General features: G+C 41.8%; 1 protein-coding gene across 3 annotated transcripts; it reads right to left on the bottom strand.

Annotated features, from left to right (window-relative positions):
• Nucleotides 1-2260: 2260 nt before the first annotated feature.
• LOC124878973 (trafficking kinesin-binding protein 1-like) lies at nt 2261-26080 on the bottom strand. 3 transcript variants are annotated; one of them, XM_047383202.1, is made up of 17 exons: nt 25948-26080; nt 15793-15869; nt 14594-14710; nt 14412-14512; nt 13766-13871; nt 13602-13680; nt 13372-13502; nt 13212-13286; nt 12987-13124; nt 12824-12900; nt 12493-12741; nt 12141-12412; nt 9665-9783; nt 8482-8689; nt 7253-7358; nt 6314-6439; nt 2261-5699 (listed from the first exon to the last, which is right to left on the bottom strand). In XM_047383202.1, the coding sequence occupies exons 1-17, from the start codon at nt 25994-25996 to the stop codon at nt 5117-5119; spliced, it is 2613 nt and encodes an 870-aa protein (XP_047239158.1). In that variant the 5' UTR covers nt 25997-26080; the 3' UTR covers nt 2261-5116. The 3 variants fall into 3 exon arrangements, with proteins under 3 accessions (XP_047239158.1, XP_047239155.1, XP_047239157.1); XM_047383199.1 differs by lacking the exon at nt 25948-26080 and adding an exon at nt 16575-16714; XM_047383201.1 differs by lacking the exon at nt 25948-26080 and adding an exon at nt 16575-16713 and having other exon boundaries at nt 12141-12409.
• Between the last annotated feature and the right edge of the window lie 922 nt (nt 26081-27002).

The following is a 27002-nucleotide window of genomic DNA, read 5'->3' on the forward strand; positions in this document are numbered from 1 at the left end:
TTGACTGAACCAACCATTCAAAGCACTCTTACACTACAAGTTTTGCAATCACTGCCCCAAGGTTATATTATTCCAGATTTGGCTCCGCTATTAAACAAAATCTGGTTTAATAGTGGAGCGTACCAATTTCCTATATTTCTGGTGACAAATTCCTACATTTCCCATGCTTTCTGCCATGGCATCATTGGACAAGGAGGAAGAGCTAATTTGCCTTGCTTTGGAAAAACAAAAAGAAAGTAAAGTGATACATAAGGCCATTAAGCCACACTAGGGACTAAGAAGGGGAATACACCTGTTTAAGTGGAGTAGAGAGTTGCAGTGACGCTACCTTTACTCAAAACTGGTTGCTCGGAGCGGTGTCACATATAAACAGTTTGATATGAAGATTTTTTCCAGCCAAGCAGTTTATTGTGTGACACCGTCACTCGGTCGTAGAAATGACATCCGACAATGTGGGTGCCTGAAGTAATCATATTTCTGGATCAATTTCCCTTGACAAACACTTGATCACTGCCACACCTTTACAATATGGAAATCACCTAATTAGAGCTTGTCTGACAACACAACGTAGCCTAGAGATCACAAAAAGCATTTCATCATTCCCCAATCTGATGAAATTCAAGAACAGAGGATCATCAAAATCATCATCAAAAAATCATTGACCTCTATCAGTCTTAGAAAGCGATTACCAAGGCTTTTGGGCTCCACCAAATTACAGTGAAGGCCAAATGGAGAAAAACTGGAACAGTGGTGAACCTTTGTAGGAGTGGATGGCCTATCAACCTGACTTATCCATGGGGTCACAAAGGAATTTACAGGAACATCTAAAGCACTGCAGGCATTAATTAAGACCTCACTTAAGATCAATGTCCATGATTCAACAAGTAAAAAGAGACTAGGCAAATGGTTAAAACCACTGCTGATCAAAAAGTACACAAATGTCCTTCTACACATCGGCCAAAAAACATCTTTGAGGCCCAAGAGTTTTCAGGATTCTGAGGATTTATGACACAAGAGTAGAACTTTTTAGAAGGTCTGCATCATGTTAGACTTTTCAAACACTAACATCATGGCAGTCCAACACAGTGCCCGTAGTGTGATGATTAGGCCCCTTTGCTGCTTTAGGGCCTTGGCAACTTTCTGTAATAAATGAAACCATGAATTCTGCTCTCTGTCAGAAAATACTGAAGGAGAATGTCTAGGCTTCAGTTTATGACCTTAAGGTTAAACTAACTTATGTTATGATGCAGGACAATGATTCAAAGCAACACCTCCAAAAGAAATTTAATTAAATGAAGGTTTTACTGTGGCCTAGAACTGAGATGCTGTAATGGGGTCTTGAACAGGCCATTCATGCTCGAAAAACCTCCAGTGTGGCTTAATTAAAACAAAGTGGAATGGGCCAAAACTTCTCTACGGCAATGTAAAAGACTCAATGGCAGTTCTCCCCTTTTATCATGTTGCAAAGGCTTTTGTTTTATTACATAATGAAATCAAATTTTAGATCCCATCCAACACTCAACATAACCGCCGATGTCTTTACCAACCTCTGGCAGTTCTAAAATTTTACTTGAGCCTGCTTCCATGTTAGGGCAAAGATTTACGGAAATTACAAACATTGTGTAATGAGTGTGGCAGCAGAGTTTGTACCTGTGTGCACACTTTTTCTGTTGAGGTGCTGGAGATGGAGGATAAATAAGATTGCCAAAATGTCATTCTGTGATGACAACAGTCCACAATGAAAGATGCCTGTGACATTTGAAATGTTTTTATTTCATCCAATTAGACTCCCTACCAACAGTAGTGCCATTTTTCGATTATTGCTCCCCTGTGATTCACCTTTTGGCCGCCCGAGGTCTAATAAAGAGTCCTTATTGTATCCCTCGTATTTAAAAAAAACAGACGGTAAATGGGTCTGGATTTATGACTGATCAAAGGCAGGGAGACAGGTGCACATTGTGCTTTAGCTATTCACTTTGTGTTGAGTTATTTTTTAGCTCCATCTGCTGGAGGAGGAGAAGCAATAATTTCATGTTTGGGCTGACCTGATTAATTCACTCTGGAAGTAGTTATTGGCTCACACAGAGAGGAAGAAAATGACAGTTGATGGAGAAAAAAACAACACGGTTTTGTTATTATTTGCTGATGTTTAAGGATTTTATCACATATTGTTTGCAATTTATGAAAATATGGTGACCGAGGAGGTGTTTTTAGCTTAAAAAAGAATATTAAAGTAAGATAAAGCAATAAAATACACAAGTTCAAATGCTTCCTTTGTATTAACAGAGACCTTCTGGTAAATGCCCTAAAGCTTCCATCCATATGAACCCGCCACAATCACTTAATCCATCTCTTTCTCTCTGCCCTCTTTGTGAGTTGTGGCTTCAGTGCATCCATCCCTCCAGTTCAGTGGAAGCTCCATCAAATTTCCTGTCTAATGGCCAATTAAACAAAGAAAAACCATTGTTTAAAATGCCATGATATTGATCCAATATATTTGCAAATGCCTTGGCAGACTTGCACCCGCTCATTTCAAGTAGTGCAATAACTTTGTTTGGATACAGGCAACACATTTTATTAAGTTTTCACATTTCTTTAAAATAAAAATCAGCATCTCTGTCCGGTGGTACAGAAGAAGAAAGTGCATAATGTAGTGCTACAGTAACTAGAGAAAGCCAAACAGTTGGAGTGCACTTGTCTGGATGAGTGTGGGATTTTGTGGATTTGAGAGTGGGCTTACTACATCTAGCCAGCAGACTCAGCCTCCGAAGCAGGACTGTTAGTGGATGTGTCTATAATTTTGCTCTAGTGGGTTGGTTGACCTTGTTATATAAACTAAAGTTACATTAAAAAAAAATCTCTTTTTTAGTAGTTCTGTAAGCATTTAGCATTTAGCCCTGTGAGCTACATCCTAAAATTAGCATGCTAACGTGCTAGCAGTGACACTCCCAGGCCTTTTCCAGTTTATATATGTATAGAAATAGTTGCTTTCCCTTCAGAGCCCCTAACCCTAACCATAAACATAAAATGCAATTAAAAGTAAATTATAAGCTGAACATCGGATTGGTGGGGTCTTCAAGGCGCTAGGCCGGTGGTGAGGCCTCACAGTGGAGCTGAGAATCTGCAGCTGCAAATCTATGTAAACTAAAGATATGTCAGTAGTATTAAGCTACAGTACTCATAATAATAATGATTGTAATATTTTATAAGCTTTTGGCATAAATATAGAATGGATAACTTTTTTTGAAGGTGGGATTCTGTGAAGAGGTTTTGACCGGTCAGTCTCTTACCTACAGAAAATAACTTATCTTAGCATAGGCTATTAACAGAGAAGTCTATAATTATGTATTCAGAAGACCCAGTTGATCCATAGTGAGTAACATAAACTTCACATGTTAAACACAAACAAACCAGAACCTGTTTAATACATCCAACCAAAGAAACTAACTGACTGACAAGTACAATAGGGTAAAAATCAGGGACACAGAATCTATTATGTACAGAAGTTTTGTTTTGACACCACATTAACTTTGCATTGAACAAGTTAACCTGGCTAGATTAACTCAACATGTCATTGTGATGGAATTTAGACTACCATAGTCTGTCATTGTACAGTGAAAACTGGTTATTTCCCCCTTGCAGATTTCTTGTTCTTTCCCTTTTCTGACAGACTTAAATTTTTAATATCAAACAAATTTTACATAAGATAAAGATTCCGTAATTAAATACAAAAAAGCTGTTTTAACTGGTGATTTCAGTTATTATCCAAACCAGATATAAATGTAACAAATTAGGAGAATGTCCAACAGTCAGTTCATTACCTTAAATTTAAGCTCATTTGGGTTATGCAGAGGACAACAGTCCAAAGCAGCAAGTGCCCCTCTGAACCGCCCAAACAAATCAAAGGGGAATGAAGGATTCTGAAGTGGCCTAGTCAAAGACCAGCCTAAATCTGATTGAAATGCTTAAACAAGCCAAGATGTTCAAACATAATGCAAAGAAGAGTGGGCCAAAAAACAGCAATGTGGAAGACTCAGTGTCAGCTATTGCAAACATTTGATGGCAGTTTGTGGCTCCAAGGGTGGCACAACCAGTTATTGGGTTTAGGGGACAATTACTACTTCATCAAGGGCCAAGTTGAAAACTGCATTGTGTGTTTAATCAGGTCATCTTTGTCTGACATTAACATTTGTTTGATGATTTAAAACATTTAAACGTGACAAAAAACAAAAACAGAAGAAATCTGTAAGGCAGAAAACACAGGGCATTAGAAAAAAAACCAAACATCTGATATCTGATCAAAAGCCAAAGACATGTCTTGGCTTAAGATGTTTTAAGATGTCGGAAATCTATTGCTCTCGATATAGCTCTTATAAGCTAATCTTTGTTTCATCTAAGGGAAGACACTAAGAAAGTAATCATGGTCAAGGAAACCCAGGCACATGTTAGTGGCCTCTCTTGCTCCAGGGAAACTGTTATAGGGGTTTTTGATAGAGATTAGGAAAACCTTGATGATGTATGGAAGATACAGGAAAGCTTGCTATAATGGAGAAACCACATGGATGACTGCTGAAGAGGCACCCAGCTGAAGAAGCTGAGTAAGGATGCACGGAATGTGGTGTGCTTAGAAACAGAGCTGACCTGCTGGAGATTAACTACACAACTGCTTTATTGGTCATAACCTCTGACCAGAACCCCCACATCAAAAATCTGAACTATCCCTTTAAGCCAAATACTATATAGAAAAACTAGTAATAAAAGGTTCCTGGTGATTCCTTGAATAGAATCATAACCTTTGAAATGTGATTGTTCAGCTCCCTGATATCATACAGTTCCATTGAGAGACATTTTTGAAATCCAGGGGCATAAAAGGACAACTGCTTATTCATTGCATGGCTGAAATGTAGGTATTATATATGTGGGTCTATATACTTCTACCTATTTAAGTTTTTTTTTTTTATTCAAGGATCAGCCACCTGTTAAATTAGTATTACAGTGCAGATAAAATTCAAGTAGAACTGCAGTAGAGAGTGCAACGTTGTTGGTGGATAATACCCATAGGTGACCGCTCAGCAGTCGTTCCTGTTTCTACCCTTACAGCCAGCAGCAGTCCAGACTACTCCTGGGGCCCAGGTGCTTTCATGGCCATGCTGGCTCCAACCATGGCTGGATAACTCCTGTTCCTTCTCATTCCATCCGGTCCAAAAGGGGACCCAGACCTGCGGAGACCCCCCAGAGGTCCCAGGAGGGGACTTGGACTTGCTGCCCTGCCTCCAGCCACACCTAGCCGCTTAACCTTGTCCAGCAGATTTAGGTTGTGGACAGCCACGCTGACGTCCGTTTGGCTTTCACAGTCCCTCGCTCTTTGCCTGCCTCTTATCCCCGTTACTTCCTTCAGGATGGAGTGTGCCGGTTTGGAGGCCAGAAAGTTGTCATATGACGGGCTCTTGAAGTCAAAGCCCTCAGAGGTTGGGGCAGCTGAGGTACCTGGCCTTGTTGGGGAATTTGGAGGGGTCGCGGGGCGCAGGGGTTCTGCGTTGGATGCTCTGTTTGGAGCAATTGAAGTGCTGAACAGAACTCCTCCGGTACCTTGACTGTACTCAAGGCCCTGGCTCTGGTGATACATGGCTGCTGAGATCCCTCTCTCCTGGAGGAGGCGCACTAACCCCAGGGAAGTGCTGGTGGTGCGTGTTCCATCTCTACACAGACAAGAATCAAACGATGATAAAGAAATATTTCACCTTCTGTCGCATTAACTAAGTGTTAACTAATTCATTTCAGACATAGATTAATTTACATTACTTAGCAGAAATATTCTTCTTGTTGGCTTGTTACCACAACATTTTATTGAGATTTCATGTGATTGAGCCACACAAAGTACTGCATAACTTTAAAGTGGAAAGAAACAGTTTTTTGAATTTCCCTGAGTTAATACTATGTTTTCTCCCACCTGCAGATTTCAGCAACTCCTCCAGAGTAACCATGACATTCTCCACGTTCTCCAACGTTCTCCCTGACCTACCTGCTGCTTGCGTGTCGCTTGCTTTTTGCTCATGGATGTTCTCCAACATACCTCTGAGGCCTTCACACAAAGGCTAGATTTATACTAAGATTATGGTAAACTCTGAAGCAATTGGTTGATTATATTGAAGGGTATCAGAGTAACGTGAGGGTAAATACAAATGCAGACCACGTCCTTTTCCATTAAATGTCAAAAACATATACGTTTTTGCATTGCTCTACCATATAAAACTGTAGGGCACAGCACCAAGAGTTATATGCAGTTTTTACATGGGATCATGTGGTGCCTTGCCTGAGGTTGGTCGATGATTCAGAGGGCCTGAGACTGAGCCTGCGAGGAGTGCAGGGAGTAGCAGCAGGAGTACCCCTCAGACAGCTGGTCATTACACAGGAGGAGGATGCAGGGATGGGGTTTAAACTAGCAGGAATGAGAACAACAGGAATAAAATTTCAGACTGATTTTACACTTTAAAGAGCTGCATAAAAAGCCCATGCTGCAGCTGAATAAATGTAAACGTCGGCATACATTATAAAGCAACTAAATGTTGGCGAAACACAATACAAATCAGCATAATTACATTAGGCTTCACATTGTGCTTAAACTGCATTGACATATCAGTTCAGTAAATTATTTAGGAGAATACATCATTTAAACAAGACAGGGAGCATTGTCTACAAGCCAAACTCTTGATCATTATTAGGATTATAAAAGGACATTATGTGCATTCTAGCAGAAAAATAAAACTTTGCCACTTCACTCAATTTACAATTTGTAGATACATACAGAAAATGTGGACCATGTGCAGTTAAGCCCAAAATTACTCATACTCCTGGCACATTTAGTTGCAAAATAAACTTTTAATTTGAAAAACATGTTTCTTCTGACTGGATGTCATGTTAACTTTCTGGAGTGGCAGAGCAAAAGTACTGACTTTAATCTGACAGGAATCTGTAGACAGAGCTAAAGATTAGGGTGATGGCAAGCAGGCCTTTCAACCTCAATGACTTGGAGCTTATTACCAAAGATAATTTGTCAAAATACCAGTGGAATCATGCAGAAACTGAGATTCTTACATTGTGTTATTACCTTTAGAGAGATGTCTCATTTTCTATTAGAAACAAACTTCTTAATTGAATATAAGTAACCTAAAATCTAAATCTGCCAGCCGTAGTAAGAATTTCGGGCGTAACTGTATTATCAACTGTAACATCAGCAGAGGACGTCTCTTACCTTGGTGTGACCCGCGTCTGCTCATCTGTTGGATGGAGGATCCGACATGTTGTAAAGGTGTAAGTAGAGCTGGTGTGGGCCATGCATTTTCCTGGATAGTTTGCCGCTAGACGTCACACAAACACAGACAAGTTCATTTTTAAACTCCATGATAAAGTTTCAGGCTGTATTTAGTGAACTTTTGGTACTGAGAGACTTTGTTACTTTAATTGATTACTGAAATGTCCTCAAGTGAGACTAACTTTATATGCAGAATATTGGCCTAACGGATTATCCACTTCCATGTTCAGATACAGATTTGAGTGCAACTACACATGATATCAGAACCAAATGAGACAGAAAACCCTCATTTCCATAGGCTTGAAGTTGATTAGATGTAATGTCTAAAACTCCTGCACTAAATTTATAGCTTGTTTTCAGTGTTATACCCCCATCACACTGTTACATATATACTGCATTCAATAGCACATAACGATACATGGTTTTAGTTAAAGTCGCTCCTGAATCGCATTTCTATGCATTTGATATATTAGCAAACATAATGCAATCACCAACTAAGCCAAACTGCCACCAATATTGTTTTTGGACATGTTGAAACTGGGGCAAGACATTAGAAAAGTCACATATACCTTATAAATATCAAATAAATGCTAGGAAATTTATGTCAATGGAACACAAATGTCGAAGCACCTACCCAATAGCTTAGTAACATTACCTAATCTCATGCTAGGCTATGCAAAAACTCTGTCTACACTAATGAAGATCAACTCACCTCAGCATGCTGAATGCTTGGAGTTAGAAATGGGCAATTATAGAATTATTGAATGTTATGTGATTGTTAACATGAATGTATTTTATTGTGATAAAATTGTGGTTTATCATGACAATGAAATAAAAATGAACTGATGATGTTTACAAACCCCAAAAAATAATAGTTGACTTTTAATTGTTTCTTTTACTATTTTCCACTGTTGGTTCCATGAGAGCATCAATAAACATTGACATATTTGACAATATGAATTAACGTGTGCTCTTTAGCGATACAACTACACTAGTTACAGCAACAGTTGTTCTTAAGTATCCTATTCGATAACAGGTAGGTTTTTACACATTTTTGCAGACCTTTGACCCGCTGCATCTATTAAAAACAAAAAAGGAATATGTCACATTGGCTGGGTCAGTGTCCAACCAATTCTTATCCTTCCCATAAATGTTCTGTTTGTCCTCACCCAGTCCATCATTGTTGCTAAGATGTAGTGAAGGAGATGGAGAAGGCGGAGAGGGAGGGCCGAGGCTGCCTAGAGGTTGCCTGAGGTTGGCATCCCCCGTGCTGGACATGGGGGGCACAGCTGGTGAAGCAGTGGTTGAGGAGGTGGGCAGATTCTGGAAGTATTGCTCTCCTGGATCATCCTCCTCAAAACCGCCCCATGGGTACACCTGAGGCGGGAGAGAAGCCACATTTTAAATCAGAACAGCCACATTGCGCAGGGTGTTTAGCAAATTATGGTAAATTCTACTTTCTAAATATTTACAGTGTGTTAAAAAGGTATTCATACCCTTTGAACATTCACATTCAGAAGATACCATTTTAGTAAACAGAGCCTACATTTGTGTATTTTTATCTCAGTATAAATGCAGCTGCTCTGCGAAGGCTGCAGAGTTTTCTCAGAGAACGTTAAGGAACAAATAGCATCTTGATGACCAAGGAACAAGGCAGACAGGAAGAGTTTAAAGCATGGTTAGGGTATCAAAAATCCCAAGATTTGAACCTCTAAAAAAGAACTGTTCAGTCTATCCTCAGAAAATCAAAAAGACTGTGCCACACATGATAACTGATAAACGCATTCACCTAAACTGACAGGCTGGCAAACAGAACAGCCAAGAGGACCATGGTAGTTCTGGAGGAGAAAAAGACATCCAAAACTCAGGTGGAAAAATCTGTCAACAGGACAAATATTAGTCATGCACTCCTCATGGCCTTCATGAAAGAGCAGCAGCAAAAAAACAATTGTTGATAGAAAGCCACAAGAAGTCCTTCCAACAGTTTGGCACAGGCCATATAGGGGACATAGCAAAGGTGTACAAAGGAGCTCTGGTCAGATGAGACCCAAAACTGAACTTTTTGTCTTGAATGTGGAATCCTATGTGTGGCCAAAAAATATCACTGCAGATAACCCTGAACACATCATCCCCATGGTGAAACATGGTGGTGGCAGCATGATGCTTTTCCTCTGTAGGGATAGGGAAGCTGCTCTGAGTTGATGGATGGAAGTGATTCCTAGACAACTTTACACATTAAAGAACATATAACCAGTTTACAGCAGACTGGTTTCAACTACCATCTTTATAACTGGGATACACCGACATCCAAAGAAAAACACTTGCGTTTTCCTGCCACTCATCCACACATACCTGTTCCAGCTCCAGCTCAAGGGGCCTGTAGCCCTTTGGCACGACCCCTGGCCTGGCATCCAGGATCACACCGAGGTGAGGCTGCGCTAGCTGCTGCCACTGGTGCAAAATGGCCGAGCCTGGTGGACAGACATGAACAAAACTGCAGTACCTTACAAATATAATCAGCTGAAGGAATATTTCCATTTCTCCAAAACAGATAAAATAGCATTGCACTCTCTCAGGGTATCAATTAATTTACTTGAACGGCTTTATTCATCATAAAAGTCTTCCGTTATGATTTGTTGCCATTGCAGTTCCATGTACCATGTGCAGCATTAAACTGGTATTTATGACCTGGATAACATTTATGACCTGGTAACATTAATACAAAAATGTGTTTGCAGATCATGTAGGGTACTTTGATATTTATAGTATCTGCTAAATCATCAAAAATAACCCAAACAATTTTCATATATTTAATAAGATTATATTAACAATGTACATGATGAGAATAGCTAGATGTGAAGAGAGGTTGGAAATATGGCAAACAGAAAGAAAAACAAACAAATTATAAAAATGAAGTGAAATGGAAGCAAAAATTAGACAGAGACAATAAGTTTATTAACGAAATAAAGAAAAATAGACAAGAAATGACAGAGTGAACATGGAAGCATGAAAAACAAGAAAACAAGAGGAAATCACAAAATTGATTAGAAAGCCAAACATGTCTATGTATATATGTACATACATATTATGTGTGTCCTTTAGTGGTTTGCATGTACTGATCAAGGGATTAAATCTCATTTTGAGATTTGAAAACTTTATTTGGATCTTTCATTTGACAATTCAACCAAGAAATACATTTGGAATTAAAAAAAGGACTGGGTGTATAGGTATGAATATAGTTTTAACTCTTTCAAATCAATCTCTATAATAGGCAACATTACACACACAGGCTCAAATACAAGCAGTCATTTAAACTGCTTTGGTTTCTGGCACAATGACTGAATTTCAGCATAGTTCTCAAGTTTCTAACCCGATTAGAACTTTGGCAGAGGTAATTCAGAAAATCTGTTAGCATTTCAAAAGCTGTTTTAAGGTGTGTTTGGAATCGTTGTCCAGCTGGAACACCCAATTGTGTCCAAGTTTAAAACATCAAGCGGTGGCTTTGAGGTGAAATTGAAGAGTTTGGAGGTAGTCCTAATACTTCATTATTCTATCCACTTTTTGCAATCTCCCATACCAGCAAAGCATGACACTACCCCCACCATGCCTGACAGTTGGTACACTGCTTTTAGGATTGAAAGCCTCACCTTGACTCCTCCAAACATTCTTGCTGTCATCATGGTTAATTAGCTCAGTCTTCTCTATAAAACTGCTCCCCAGAAGATATTTGACTTGCCCGTTAGGGCAGCTGCAAATTTAAGTCAGCTGAAGAGCAGGCCCTTCTTCTTGTCTCTCAGTCCATGGCAAAGTAAAAATAGCATCACTGTGGACAGAAAGACGTTCCAGCATGTTCTAGTTCACACTCAGCTTGAGCCTTTGTGGGTCCTGGATTGTGTCTGATCATTCTAAGCAATTTTCATTCAATTGAGGGTGATGGTTTAGGTCAAATTGTTGAAACTTGGATACAGTTCGGTATTCCAACAGGACAATATTTTAGTGTACATAAACTTTCAACCACCCCTGTATGTGTCCAATATTTACATATAAAATGTACAGCAACGGTGGTCTGGAATGTTATATAATAAAAATGCAATGGTGCTTGTATAATATCAGAATGAATGGGGTCTAAGGTCATGCCACACTTGTGTTAAATATGACTTCTTGCTACCAGCAGAGGGCAGCACAGCACCAAAAGCAGCAGCTCATGGTTTAATCAATGCTGAAAAGGTCACTAATAAAATGCTGCTATGAGCTTCTTCACAGTAAAACAATGACACATTAAAGAAAATAAACACATATTTAATGGAGAGGTTACCACACTGTGCACTTTTCTACGTTTAGTTAGTTCTTTACAGGTTAAAATGATTTAATGAACAATAAATGATCTGATACCCCCCACACTTTTTCCCATTGTTTAGTGATGCGTGTGTGTGTATGTCAGTGTGTGCCTACAGCCACCCTCTGGGTTGTGGCTCTTTGTAATAGCTGCCATATTTGTGGTGATGCATAAGAGACCAGAAGGAGTTAAAAAGCATCAGCGGCATAGGTCTCTCCTTCTTTTCTTTTGCACTCCTCCTCTTCCTGCCGCCGGCTCGATCTCTGGCCCACCTTCTTCCTCTCTCCCGCTCTACCCCTGCTATAGTCCTCTTGGCCCACCCCCACGCCCTTTCCCCTTCAAGTATTCGCCCTTGCCGGCCCTCGCAGCTCCTTTCCCCTTCTGTCACCCATCCCCACTTGCTCCCTTTCTTGGTTCCGACCCCCAAGTGGTGCTCGCCTTCCCAGCTCCTGCCAGCTTTGCAGCTGCTTCCGCACTCTCTTCCCCCCTCACCTTCAAGCGGCTTGACGATCTGGAGCTTGTCTGGGAGGTAAGGCCCCCGGGAGGCCCACAGGTGGAGGTTTCCGAGCGACATGATGCTGTCCGAATGGCTCAACACGTTCTCGTGGTCAAGGGCGCCATTTACTCCCCCGCGCCGACGCTCTCTCTCCTCTTCAAAGAAGCGTCTTTCACTCAGGTTGTTTTGTCGGCGCAGAGACAGGCGGCGCAGGGCCAGCCGCAGGTCCTCAGCCCCGCTCACCTTTTTCTCTTTGCATTCTAAACTGCTGACAGAGACCAAACAACACATAAACATGAGATCACTAGTTTTGCCTCAGCTTCCTCTCTAAGGCAGGCTTCTATTCACCTGTCCTGATTGGATGCCGTCTCCATGAGGATGCTCTGTGTCCGGTTGTCAAAGGCAACACTGTCTCCACTGATGTCGCCGGCAAACATGGTGGAGTAAGGTGTGGAGAGACCGCTGGACTGGGGGGAAGTCCGAGTCGACAGCGACTGGTTGGAACCTGGGATGTTGGAGTTGGTTGGAGTCAGAGAGTGCTGACGGACCGTTTGGTTTACGCTCTTCACCGTCTGAAACACTCGCTTCCGGTGGATCCTGCAAACACAAGTGTTTCATTCTGTCTATTGACATTCTCACAAAAAACGTAAACAGTGGGAAGTACTCAAATTATACATACTTCTGTTCTTCACTCTCAGGATCATCCAGACTCAACTCCTTCCTCATTGTTCCCTCAATCTCCGCTGCCAGAGAATCCTGAATGATTGAGACTCTTTAAGGAAAAGACTGATTCTGATGATGTTCGCTCATCTGCAGACATGCAGACGCATGCACCTCCTCACCATTGGATAGAGTCCCAGCGGGTGAAAGCGTCGGGGAGTTCCAGCAGGGTAGCTTCTGTTCCTCAGGTTCTTCAGCTCCTCCTGAGCTTCATGCAGCATCTCAATACACTCTGAGTATTTCTCCTCCAACTCCTGCAGCTGTGATGTTACAGGTATCATATTCAGTTTTCTTTTTACAAGCTGTTTATAATAACCAAAGTATGATTGCAAAAAGCTGAAAGTTACCTCTGCTGTAAGCTGCCTCTGGGCATCCTTTGCTGCTATTAGGTGCTGAGATAGCTCCTCATTTTCAACTGCCAGCTGCACACACATTCAGCGGTTTGAGGATTACAATATTTAGGAAACAACATGTGGATTTGAAACGTGTCTGCACCAGCACACTCACAGATTTAGCCTTCTTCTGCAGATCTACTATCTGAGAGAGGAGGTGTGTGATCTCCTCCTGCTGACGGGAAGCATCCTCGGTTTTCCGAGCCAGCTCCTCAGCGATGGTAGCGATCTGTAGACTGGACAGCCCTGGATAATAGGTTGTTAGAGAAAAAATAGACGTGCACAGTGTTGCAGAGTGGCAAGAACTCTCAAACACACAGAGAAAGTGGGGGTGACAAAACGTACGTAGTTCTTTAACACAGTCACTGACAAGCTGCTGCTCCTTTTCTTCATACGTTTCCGTCTCTGACTTCAGATGGCTGGCCTGCACAGAAACCATGATCAGACAAAGGTTCAGTTGTGTGTCTTACATGTGCATTTAGTGATTAGTTAAGCCCACTATGTTGCACCTCTGAGCGGAGTGACAGGTTTTCCTCTTCCAGCTCTTTGAGTTTCCTCTGAAGTGTGTCACTAAGAAAGACTCCTGAAGCTGGTTCTGCTTTACTCTTTTTACCCCTTTGGAGAAGGAAACAAATAAACAGAGTAATTCATATACAGTCTCCCTCCTTCTGATCCCTCGTTATCCTTCTCTTCCTACTCATCCCTTTTCAGAACCCGTCTTCATCCCACTCAGCCTCCACATCCCTCCATTTAACCGCTTAATCATGTAAAGAAGAACGTAGATGTATACAGCAACATCCAAATTTGCTTTAATACCTGAAGGTTAAATTCATTACATTTACGTGTATTTTAAGTATGCCATGTTATTTGCCTACAGACACAGAACCCCTGCTCAGGACCTTTCCATCCAATAATCATGACACCCAATAAAGCTCTACCATCTGTTCCCTTATTCCTTCTCCTTCTTGATTAAATCAATAAAATCCCTTTGTTATGGCATGGTCCCCATAATAAAGAGTAACGATTGCCAAAGTGATTAAAAAACAGCTATTACAAGAAGATCTGACTCCATTAATGGAAAGTTTAAAAACATAGGAGCTGTACAGGTCTAAAGTGCTACTACAGTCAAAGGGAAAGCAAATAGTGGATGCTGACGTGGGGGAACCGGTGGAGTCGTCCTCACACTCCTCAGCCGCATTGGTGTAAAACTGCAGCAGCTCATCCTTCAGGTTAAGCTCATGGTGAAGCTGGGCCACCTGGAGGACGACAAATGTTCTTGTAAAAACTTGGCCCAACCTAATTCTAGGTGATTAAGACCAGCATGTATTTGTACAGACCTCCTCTGTGATTTGCCCCACTTGTTCCTCCAGGTAGTCATTCTGTTCAGTCAGAGTTCGGTTCTTCTTGAGAAGAGACTGGCCAATCTTTGCAGCCAGTTCCAGGTCTCTCTCTTTCTATTAGAGGGAGGGCACATAAAATAAGAGTTATTGAGCACAGTTGGGACCAAATATTTTTAAATGCGCAATAAAAAGACACGATTATTTTTGTTCACTGTCAGATTAAACGTTTCTGTTTTAGATCAGTTGAGGTTATCAAAATCATTTCTATTTACTAAACGCCACAATAATAAGTAATAATTCTTCACATATTTCTTTTGCTTTCCATAAATTCTATCCTTTTAAACTTTTTGGAACGCCCAGATGATGATGTCATGGTTTTAAAAGTTTCTGATAGGTCCACTACACTTGATTTCAGTGGACACAGACCCGTGGATGTATTTTAAGGCAACACCTCAATCACACTGCTTCCTTGTGTGACATCATTGGAAAATAAAACCAAATCACTCCTGATATCTGGCAGAGAACTGGTTTAACCTTAGATAATTTCTAGATCTGTTTAAGTGCCATGATAATCTCTTTAAACAGTTACAAACAAGTATAAACACCATGGGAATGTCCAGCCATCATGGTGTTCATGAATGTGTTTCAATGTGAAGCACGGGGGTGGCAGTATCATGTTACGAGGGTGTTTGCTCCAGGGCGGTCTGATGTAGTCCATCAAATAGACAGCAACATAAAAAAGAGCATTACGTATTGAAGCATCATCTCAAGATTATCGGCAAGTAAATTAAAGCTTGGCGAAAATGGGTGCTCCAAATGTTTAGGATTGGCCAACACAAAGCTCTGATCTCTGAAAGTTTGTGGGCAGAGCTGAACGTGTGTGTGCAACTAAGGCGGCCTACAAACCTGACTCAGTTACAACGTTGGCTATAGTGTACAATTTAAAAGGTGATTCCACCAAAATACTAGAGAAATAAGCATGAATTTCAGATTTTTAGAAAGGTTATTATGAAAACAGAAAAATTACAGTTATTGTAACTGACCTAAAACAGGAAAAGTTTAGTCTGATTTGATTTCAGACAGTGAGAAACAAGATGTTTTTTTTAAACAAGCTATATAAATATCTGGTTTCAACGGTAACTATCAAAGCAGCTTTGAATCAAACTAACAAACACAGGAAAAAAACTCAGTCTTACCTCCTCCAACAGACGTGTGACAGCATCAATGTCATTGTAGGTCTTCGTCATTTGGCCCACTCTGTCTGCGCATAGCACTGTGGAGACACAAAGCAGTGTGAAAGTAGCGGCAAACATGCGCGGATCAAAGAGAATGGGAAGCAGGAGAGGGAAAAGGAAGTAATCAGCTAACTTCAGGAACATCTCCTCTCACCCCCTACAGTAAGCTGGGGTACGTGAGAGCTTGTCCATATGGAGCCTGTTTACGTAACACACAAACGCACGTAGGCTGGGATTGATGCGTCATTCACAGGATGCAGCACCTCTATCAGCTGTAATATGGATGGGAATCAAAGCTAAAGTGGAGGGAGTTGTTTTCCATCCTGCACACTGTTGGCTCTGCTGCCCTGGGGTGTGTCATCTTATCGACTTCAGAGCTGAGATCAATGACATGCTGAATAGAGTTATTGAATGCATTATGGTAAGCCTCTGTAATACTGTCAGTATTAAAACCAGCACACGTCTATTTAATTAAAACTGATCTAGAAAGTTGAGTTTTTTTAAATAAAGATAGGAAGCAATGTTTTAACTATATTCTTTTACTAGTTTAGGCTTAAATGAACCACAGACCAATGGATAATCAGGGGTCACAACAGATCAAAGTCAGACTTTCGATAGATCACTCCGAAAAAAAGAAACAGAAACAAGCTGCTGTTGCAAACGTCCAACCATAAACTGCAAAAAGTCTTGCAGCTAAAAGTCACGCACAAAACCAGGAACAGTATTATAAAAACACACTTTACCTTCCTTATCTTCCTTATAGTACCAGCCCTTCACTGCACATTCTTCCTTGACTAGTCCCTCTATCCCGCTCCTGCTATCCAGGTCTTCCATTTGTTTCACAATGATCAAAGGTGTTGTGACAACCAAGGGTCCAAATCCTGATCCATTCACTTTCTACCTCTTTCCCAGAACCACTGCTCAGCAGCAAATGTGGCCTCAGAAACCCAAATACCCTCCGCCCACATGGATGACAGCGAACGTGAGGGAGGTGGAGAAATGGCCGAAATCCTTATCGTCTATTGGGGTCAAACAGAGGTAGGCTGCAGGTCAATAATCTGCTCACATGTTCTTAGAAACAAAACGCAAATGTATTTTATTTGGATTTTATGCGACAGACCAACACAAAGTGGTGCATAATAGTTAAGTGAAAGGAAATAATACATGGTTAATACCCCTTTACTCTGATACTCCTAAATAAAACAAAAAAGGAAAGAGTATGCTGCAACTGCTAACCTACCAAAACATGGCCATCGAACTATACTGACTGGTCTGGCAAAAAGAGCATTAATCCAATGACAGTAACTCTAGAGGAGCTACAAAGACCCACAGCTCATGTACTATCAATTCTGCACTCCACAAAAGAAAGCAATTATTGGAAACAGTCTAATTTGCAGTTTTTATGCAAATCATATTGAGCAAAACGTTTAAGAAGGTTCTCTGGTCAGATGAGCCGAAAATGAACTTCCATCCATCATCTACACTTGCTTGTCTTTGCAGGTTTGCTGGGGGGGCTGATGCATAATGAGGGGCCAACAAGGACAGGTTCATCTCTCCTACTCCTAAGGGCAATTTAGAGAGATCAGTTATTCTGACATGCACATTTTTGGACTGTGGGTAGAAGCCGGAGTACCCAGATATGTGGACAAAATTGTCGGTACCCCTCAGTTAATGAAAGAAAAACCCACAATGGTCACAGAAATAACTTGAATCTGACAAAGATAATAATGAATATAAATCTATGAAAATGAACAAATGAAAGTCAGACATTGCTTTTCAAACATGCTTCAACAGAATTATTAAAAAAATAAACTCATGAAACAGGCCTGGACAAAATGATGGTACCGCTGAAATTAATGTGACCAAAGGGGCATGTTAAATCAAGGTGTGTCCATTAATTAGCATCACAGGTGTCTACACGAAGGAAGCGAAGGAAAGAGTTTTCTCAGGAGATTAGAAAGAAAATTATAGACAAGCATGTTAAAGGTAAAGGTTATAAGACCATCTCCAAGCAGCTTCATGTTCCTGTAACAGTTGCACATATTATTCAGAAATTTAAGATCCATGGGACTGTAGCCAACCTCCCTGGACGTGGCCGCAGGAGGAAAATTGATGACAAAACAAAGAGACGGATAATATGAACGGTGACAAAAGAGCCCAGAAAAATTTCTAAAGAGATTAAAGGTGAACATCAGTGTCAGATCGCACCATCCGACGATGTTTGAGGCAAAGTGGACTTAATGGGAGACGACCAAGGAGACCATTGTTGAAAACAATTCGTAGAAAAGCCAGACTGGAATTTGCCAAACTACATGTTGACAAGCCACAAAGCTTCTGGGAGAATGTCCTATGGACAGATGAGACAAAAACTTAACTTTTTGGCAAGGCACATCAGCTCTATGTTTGCAGATAGAAAAATGAAGCATATGAAGAAAAGAAAACTGTCCCTACTGTGAAACATGGAGGAGGCTCTGTTATGTTCTGGTGCTGCTTTGCTGCATCTGGCACAGGGTGTCTTGAATCTGTGCAGGGTATAATGAAATCTCAAGACTATCAATGGATTCTAGAGAGAAATGTGCTGCCCGGTGTCAGAAAGCTTGGTCTCAGTCGCAGGTCGTGGGTCTTACAACAGGATATTGACCCAAAACACACAGCTAAAAACACCCAGGAATGGCTAAGAGGAAAACATTGGACTATTCTGAAGTGGCCTTTTATGAGCCCTGACTTAAATCCTATTGAGCATCTTTGGAAGGAGCTGAAACATGCCGTCTGGAAAAGGCATCCTTCAAACCTGAGACAACTGGAGCAGTTTGCTCATGAGGAGTGGACCAATATACCTGCTGAGAGGTGCAGAAGTCTCATAGACAGTTATAGGAATCTGATTGCAGTGATTGCCTCAAAAGATTGTGCAACAAAATATTAAGTTAAGGGTACCATCATATTTGTCCAGGCCTGTTTCATGAGTTTATTTTTTTTTAAATAATTCTGTTGAAGCATGTTTGAAAAGCAATGTCTGACTTTCTGGCTGCATGGTGGCGCAGTTGGTAGCACTGTTGCCTTGCAGCAAGAAGGTCCTGGGTTCAATTCAAGTCTGTGGGTCTTTCTGCATGGAGTTTGCATGTTCTCCCTGTGCATGCGTGGGTTCTCACCGGGTACTCTGGCTTCCTCCCACAGTCCAAAGACATGCCTATTAGGTTAATTGGTCTCTCTAAATTGCCCTTAGGTGCGTGCATGGTTGTTTGTTTGTTGCCCTGCAATGGACTGGCGACCTGTCCAGGGTGTACCCTGCCTCTTGCCCCTAGACTGCTGGAGATAGGCACCAGCTTCCCCGTGACCCACTACAGGTCCTTCTCAAAAAATTAGCATATTGTGATAAAGTTCATTATTTTCTATAATGTAATGATGAAAATGTAATATTCATATATTTTAGATTCATTGCACACTAACTGAAATATTTCAGGTATTTCATTGTCTTAATACGGATGATTTTGGCATACAGCTCATGAAAACCCAAAATTCCTATCTCACAAAATTAGCATATTTCATCCGACCAATAAAAGAAAAGTGTTTTTAATACAAAAAACGTCAACCTTCAAATAATCATGTACAGTTATGCACTCAATACTTGGTCGGGAATCCTTTTGCAGAAATGACTGCTTCAATGCGGCGTGGCATGGAGGCAATCAGCCTGTGGCACTGCTGAGGTCTTATGGAGGCCCAGGATGCTTCGATAGCGGCCTTTAGCTCATCCAGAGTGTTGGGTCTTGAGTCTCTCAACGTTCTCTTCACAATATCCCACAGATTCTCTATGGGGTTCAGGTCAGGAGAGTTGGCAGGCCAATTGAGCACAGTGATACCATGGTCAGTAAACCATTTACCAGTGGTTTTGGCACTGTGAGCAGGTGCCAGGTCGTGCTGAAAAATGAAATCTTCATCTCCATAAAGCTTTTCAGCAGATGGAAGCATGAAGTGCTCCAAAATCTCCTGATAGCTAGCTGCATTGACCCTGCCCTTGATAAAACACAGTGGATCAACACCAGCAGCTGACACGGCACCCCAGACCATCACTGACTGTGGGTACTTGACACTGGACTTCTGGCATTTTGGCATTTCCTTCTCCCCAGTCTTCCTCCAGACTCTGGCACCTTGATTTCCGAATGACATGCAGAATTTGCTTTCATCCAAAAAAAGTACTTTGGACCACTGAGCAACAGTTCAGTGCTGCTTCTCTGTAGCCCAGGTCTGGGGAATGCGGCACCTGTAGCCCATTTCCTGCACACACCTGTGCACGGTGGCTCTGGATGTTTCTACTCCAGACTCAGTCCACTGCTTCCGCAGGTCCCCCAAGGTCTGGAATCGGCCCTTCTCCACAATCTTCCTCAGGGTCCGGTCACCTCTTCTCGTTGTGCAGCGTTTTCTGCCACACTTTTTCCTTCCCACAGACTTCCCACTGAGGTGCCTTGATACAGCACTCTGGGAACAGCCTATTCGTTCAGAAATGTCTTTCTGTGTCTTACCCTCTTGCTTGAGGGTGTCAATAGTGGCCTTCTGGACAGCAGTCAGGTCGGCAGTCTTACCCATGATTGGGGTTTTGAGTGATGAACCAGGCTGGGAGTTTTAAAGGCCTCAGGAATCTTTTGCAGGTGTTTAGAGTTAACTCGTTGATTCAGATGATTAGGTTCATAGCTCGTTTAGAGACCCTTTTAATGATATGCTAATTTTGTGAGATAGGAATTTTGGGTTTTCATGAGCTGTATGCCAAAATCATCCGTATTAAGACAATAAAAGACCTGAAATATTTCAGTTAGTGTGCAATGAATCTAAAATATATGAATGTTAAATTTTCATCATGACATTATGGAAAATAATGAACTTTATCACAATATGCTAATTTTTTGAGAAGGACCTGTATAGAAGAAGCGGTAGAAAATGTCTGACTTTCATTTGTTCATTTTCATAGAATTTTTATTCGTAATTACCATTGTCACATTCAATTTATTTCTGTGACCATTGTGGGTTTTTCTTTCATTAACCGAGGGCTACCAACAATTTTGTCCACGTGTGTAGAACCCATATATGCGTAGTCCAAACATGTAAACTAAATACAGACTCTGGGCAAACGCAACAGTGCTAACAACTGCACCACCGTAGCGTATTTTTCAAAATGGACCAACACTGGAATATCTCATCCTCAATATGTCATACCTGCTTGTGTTTTTGTTAAATGACCTGGTCTAGTCTTTTGCTTTCTGTATCCCTGCACCCCAAGCCCACACCTGTTCTGTGTTTTTTCTCCTGATTGTCTTGTCACGTTTGTCATTGGTTCCCCCTGCTGTTCAGTTTTTGTATTTAAGCCCATTTGTTTCCTTTGTTCCCCACTGGTTCCTTGTTATGTTATGTGTATGTCCGATCTTGTGTGTTGGCTACCCTGTCTGTGTCCTCCCATAGATAATAGAGACTCATCTTACCTGAAAACCTCGAACTTCAGGAGCTCTTCCCTGCATTTTGGTCCATCAAAAAACCACTTTATGACAGAAGGATCCAGCCAACAGGACCAAGTGGGAGAAATGGTGAGGGAATTCAAGAGGGGTGAGATTCTGGTCAAATTATTTTCCCACCTTGCTACCTCTCCCAGCTCCCCATGGAGAAGGCTGGAAATAGCTGGCAGCCTTCAAGACTGGCTCGAGGTGAGAAAGGATTTTTTTCCTGATCCTCGGATCCACCATACTATTGAGGCTCAGCGACAAAAGGCCCTAGATGAAACCGCCACTTCAATGTGGAGGCCTCCTGCCCCCTCCTCCACTCGCCTCTCCACTGAAGCTGGAGGCGGTTTTCCAGCTCATGGTTTAGCTCCTGATCAGCCATCGCCGCTGCCCCCGACTCCTAATCCCGTTCCTGGTCCAGTTCCGGAGGGGTTCATGGATGGACCGCCTCCACACCCCGATCCTGGTCCTGTTCCAAAGGGGTCCCAAGCCGAGCCGGCCTCACACTCTGTTCCTGTCCGTGAGGGGCTCGTGGATGGACTGCCACTACTTCCTGCTCCTGTTCCCGGTCCTATCCTGGGGGGCTCCGAGGACGAACTGCCTCCATTCCTGGTTCCCGTTCCGGAGGAGTTCGTGGACAAGCTGTCTCCACTTCCTGTTTCTGTCCCTGATGGGTGCGAGGATGCACCCTCTCCACTTGCTGTGCCTCGGCGGCTTTGCCGCAGATCTCCACAGCGGTTTCTGCCCCTATGTTGCCAACCTGCTGATCGCCCGGATCGGCCGGGGACGGCCACCGGCCCATCCACCTGAACTCTGGGTCTACCGGGGATGGCCTCCGTTTGTTTTGTTTTTGTTTTGTGGGCATCTGGCATCCGCCCTTAAAGGGAGGGGGTATGTCATACCTGCTTGTGTTTTTGTTAAATTACCTGGTCTAGTCTTTTGCTTTCTGTATCCCTGCACCCCAAGCCCACACCTGTTCTGTGATTTCCCCTGATTGTCTTGTCACGTTTGTCATTGGTTCCCCCTGCTGTTCAGTTTTTGTATTTAAGCCCGTTTGTTTCTGTTGTTCCCCACTGGTTCCTTATGTTGTGTGTATGTCCGATCTCGTGTGTTGGCTACCCTGTTTGTGTCCTGCCATGGATAATAAAGACTCATCTTACCTGAAAACCTTGAGCTGCAGGAGTTCTTCCCTGCATTTTGGTCCATCAAAAAACCAAACTATGACAGACTATGGATATTGGAGGCAGCATCATGCTGTGGGATTGCTTTCTTCGTTAGGGACAGGGAAGCTGCAAAGAGTTGATGGAAGGATGAATGGAGGTAAACACAAGACAATCCTGGAAGAAATCATGCTTTTCTTTCAGGATTGTCTGGAAGTTCCAAAGACTTGAAAATGGGGAAACAACTCACCTTCCAACAGGACATCAACCCTAAACATACAGCCAGAGCTACAAAAGAATGTTTAAGGCTTAGTCAAAGTGCAGACCTGAATTCAATTAAGAACCTGTGTCAAGACATGAAAAGCACTGCTCACACGTGCTCTCTGGGCATTTTGACTGGTCTTGAAGCTCTTTTGCAAAGAAAAACGTGCAGAAATGTTAGTCTCTAGGTGTGCAGGGCTGGTGGAGACATGCCCTAAATGACTGCAGCTTTAAGAGCAGTGAAACGTTCTACAAAGCATCGACTGTGAGGGGCTAAATGCAAGTGTACTTTTTATGTTTTTCTTTATTTTAAAACCTAAAAATGGAAATAAAACGGCAGTTCTTTAAACATAACACATTTTTTATAGTTGATATTAATCAAAATTTTCATAAAATGTTTTTCTACTGGAGCATTTGTGACTTTGTGAGTTTTAAAATGGCTTGTTGGATTATGAAGGTTGTACAGGTCCTTCTCAAAACATTAGCATATTGTGATAAAGTTCATTATTTTCTATAATGTAATGATGAAAATTTAACATTCATATATTTTAGATTCATTGCACACTAACTGAAATATTTCAGGTCTTTCATTGTCTTAATATGGATGATTTTGGCATACAGCTCATGAAAACCCAAAATTCCTATCTCACACAATTAGCATATTTCATCCGACCAATAAAAGAAAAGTGTTTTTAATACAAAAAACGTCAACCTTCAAATAATCATGTACAGTTATGCACTCAATACTTGGTCGGGAATCCTTTTGCAGAAATGACTGCTTCAATGCGGCGTGGCATGGAGGCAATCAGCCTGTGGCACTGCTGAGGTCTTATGGAGGCCCAGGATGCTTCGATAGCGGCCTTTAGCTCATCCATAGTGTTGGGTCTTGAGTCTCTCAACGTTCTCTTCACAATATCCCACAGATTCTCTATGGGGTTCAGGTCAGGAGAGTTGGCAGGCCAATTGAGCACAGTGATACCATGGTCAGTAAACCATTTACCAGTGGTTTTGGCACTGTGAGCAGGTGCCAGGTCGTGCTGAAAAATGAAATCTTCATCTCCATAAAGCTTTTCAGCAGATGGAAGCATGAAGTGCTCCAAAATCTCCTGATAGCTAGCTGCATTGACCCTGCCCTTGATAAAACACAGTGGACCAACACCAGCAGCTGACACGGCACCCCAGACCATCACTGACTGTGGGTACTTGACACTGGACTTCTGGCATTTTGGCATTTCCTTCTCCCCAGTCTTCCTCCAGACTCTGGCACCTTGATTTCCGAATGACATGCAGAATTTGATTTCATCCGAAAAAAGTACTTTGGACCACTGAGCAACAGTCCAGTGCTGCTTCTCTGTAGCCCAGGTCTGGGGAATGCGGCACCTGTAGACCATTTCCTGCACACGCCTGTGCACGGTGGCTCTGGATGTTTCTACGCCAGACTCAGTCCACTGCTTCCGCAGGTCCCCCAAGGTCTGGAATCGGCCCTTCTCCACAATCTTCCTCAAGGTCCGGTCACCTCTTCTCGTTGTGCAGCGTTTTCTGCCACACTTTTTCCTTCCCACAGACTTCCCACTGAGGTGCCTTGATACAGCACTCTGGGAACAGCCTATTCGTTCAGAAATGTCTTTCTGTGTCTTACCCTCTTGCTTGAGGGTGTCAATAGTGGCCTTCTGGACAGCAGTCAGGTCGGCAGTCTTACCCATGATTGGGGTTTTGAGTGATGAACCAGGCTGGGAGTTTTAAAGGCCTCAGGAATCTTTTGCAGGTGTTTAGAGTTAACTCGTTGATTCAGATGATTAGGTTCATAGCTCGTTTAGAGACCCTTTTAATAATATGCTAATTTTGTGAGATAGGAATTTTGGGTTTTCATGAGCTGTACGCCAAAATCATCCGTATTAAGACAATAAAAGACCTGAAATATTTCAGTTAGTGTGCAATGAATCTAAAATATATGAATGTTAAATTTTCATCATGACATTATGGAAAATAATGAACTTTATCACAATATGCAAATGTTTTGAGAAGGACCTGTAGATCCCTGTTATGAGTGATATAGCAGCCAGACACACACACACACACACACACACACACACACACACACACACACACACACACACACACACACTTTAATGTGTGAATACGCTGCAGATAGAGGGCTCCGGGCTGCCACTGCATTAGAGCACAATGTAAAGACAAGCTTTTTGATAGGGACGTTTTCGTTTCTTTCTAAACTTGTCAAATTCAAATTCATTACCTAATAGATCAAACTAATTCAATCTGCCTAATGTCACAGCAAGGGATGAAGGGGAAGGTAACTTTTGTTGTTGACTGTCCTACAACAACAGAGTGTCTTCAGCCAGAGGCTTCTTCAGATCTGCTGTAAGACGGAGCGCTACAGGAGATCCTTCCTGCCCACAACCATCAGCATCTACAACGGCTCTTTGAGGAAACCTGGATAATGAGCTACAACAACATTCAATTTCCCTTTGGGATTAATAAAGCATTTTTGAATTTGAATTGAATTAAGTGATCCACAATCACAAATGGTTCAAAACGGACAACATAACTGGAAGTAGGACAGATGGTAGCATCCTCTTGTGGAAGGAGTTGGGTACTGTCTGTTATAAGAAAGTGTAGAGTGCAGACTACCAATAAGATTAGAAAAAAAAAGATTTTCAGTGAAAAACATGTTGTGTTGCTGCGTAACATACTTGAACAATTAAATTTATTAGCAACAAATACTGGAAATATTTGACATTAGAAAGCCACAACAAACGATGCCCCACTTTTATAATTATATTTCTCTTACTAATTAAAGCATCAGTGCAGCCAACGTATCAACTAATGTCAATGAAGCCCTGCAAGCACTATCACTATCTTCCTTACTATCAACTACCAGAAGGAAGGGCTTATTCTGGACCTAAAATGTGAGGATCTGAAAAGATGGTCTTAAAGTAAAGATGTAGTCAGTCAAGGAAACTGACAGAGGATTTCGATAGACGCTCTATGCCCAGGTCCAGGATTTATATAAATTCTTTCAATGTAAGTGGAGAGATAAGAAAACTTTAAAGGAAAATACCAATAAAGTATGATCAGGCCATCACTGTGTAACTCAGTCCGGACACTTGTGTCCGCGCAGCCTCGACAGTCTCAGCATTCACAGTATACTATATAACCCCAATACATGTTCCCCTGCGGTCAGTCGGACTTACAGAAGTATTTGAGTGTCTCTTCAATCTGCTCGGTGGTCAGGTCGAGCATGGCGTCTGGAGCCACCAGAGGAGTGTGGAGCCAGTCATCGTTGTCGTAGCCGTAGACCGTGTCGGCCCGCAGTCGGTACACCGGCAGCTGCTCCTCCAGAAGACTGATGATCTCAAACTCCGGCAGGTCAGTGCTGTTGCAGACATCTGAACAACACAGAGGACACAAACTAGGGTATGAATGTTCTGAAATGGGGAATTATCGGAACGTTTTTCATCATCGATAAACTTTAAATAAGAACTTTTGCAAACCTCACACACTGTTACTATAAATGGGACTGTTAATTTTTCTGTGTGAACTACTTTTTCACTGTTTAGTTCAGTGGGAGCATCAATACATGCTGTGTTTATATTTAAATATCAGTAAATTCAATTATTTTGTACTGGTTAATGGTCCAGTTCTTAAAAACTTGAACTTAATGGGGTCTTGATCATATATAATGTGGTAATAGGTTTAAAAAGGTATGTTGCCTCATACAGATTTCTTCTGCTTTTGGCTTTTTCAGAAAAAGTTAACATGAGGACATACAAAGAGGAGGGTTCGATTCCAGCTTCCTCCTGCCATATGTCGATGTTCCCCTGGGCAAGGCACTTAACCTCAAGTTGCCTACGGATCTGCGTATCGGTGTATGAATGTGTGAGCGTTAGTGAGTGCGATTGGGTGAATGTGGCTCTAGTGTAAAGCGCTTTGAGTGGTCTGTATGGCTGGAAAAGCGCTATATAAGTTCAGTCCATTTATCATTTATTAAAGGAATAGGAAACGACCCAAACCAACCAGGTCGTAAGTGAAAACCTAACTGCCTTAACCTAACTGCATTAACTACTTTGTTTCGGTTCAATTTAATCAATAAAACATGTTTGAGAAAACATGAAACAGTGCTTTTAATGGTTCAAAATTAAGACCCAGACTGGGTAAAAATGGAATCCAAGGAGATTTCTAAAGTCAGAACCACTGCTGACGAAAAGACTCGTCTCACATTTCCCAGAAAACATCCTGATGATCCCCA

This window comes from Girardinichthys multiradiatus, chromosome 13 (assembly GCF_021462225.1).
Source record: "Girardinichthys multiradiatus isolate DD_20200921_A chromosome 13, DD_fGirMul_XY1, whole genome shotgun sequence".
Lineage (NCBI taxonomy): Eukaryota > Metazoa > Chordata > Actinopteri > Cyprinodontiformes > Goodeidae > Girardinichthys > Girardinichthys multiradiatus.

Coding starts and splice junctions, on each gene's coding strand:
- LOC124878973 (XM_047383199.1), bottom strand. CDS start 16,665: ATGGAAGACCTGGATAGCAGGAGCGGGATAGAGGGACTAGTCAAGGAA. Junction 12,901..12,986: donor CGCTGGGACTCTATCCAATG/GTGAGGAGGTGC, acceptor TCAATCATTCAG/GATTCTCTGGCAGCGGAGAT. Junction 12,413..12,492: donor ACGGCATCCAATCAGGACAG/GTGAATAGAAGC, acceptor GGTCTCTGTCAG/CAGTTTAGAATGCAAAGAGA.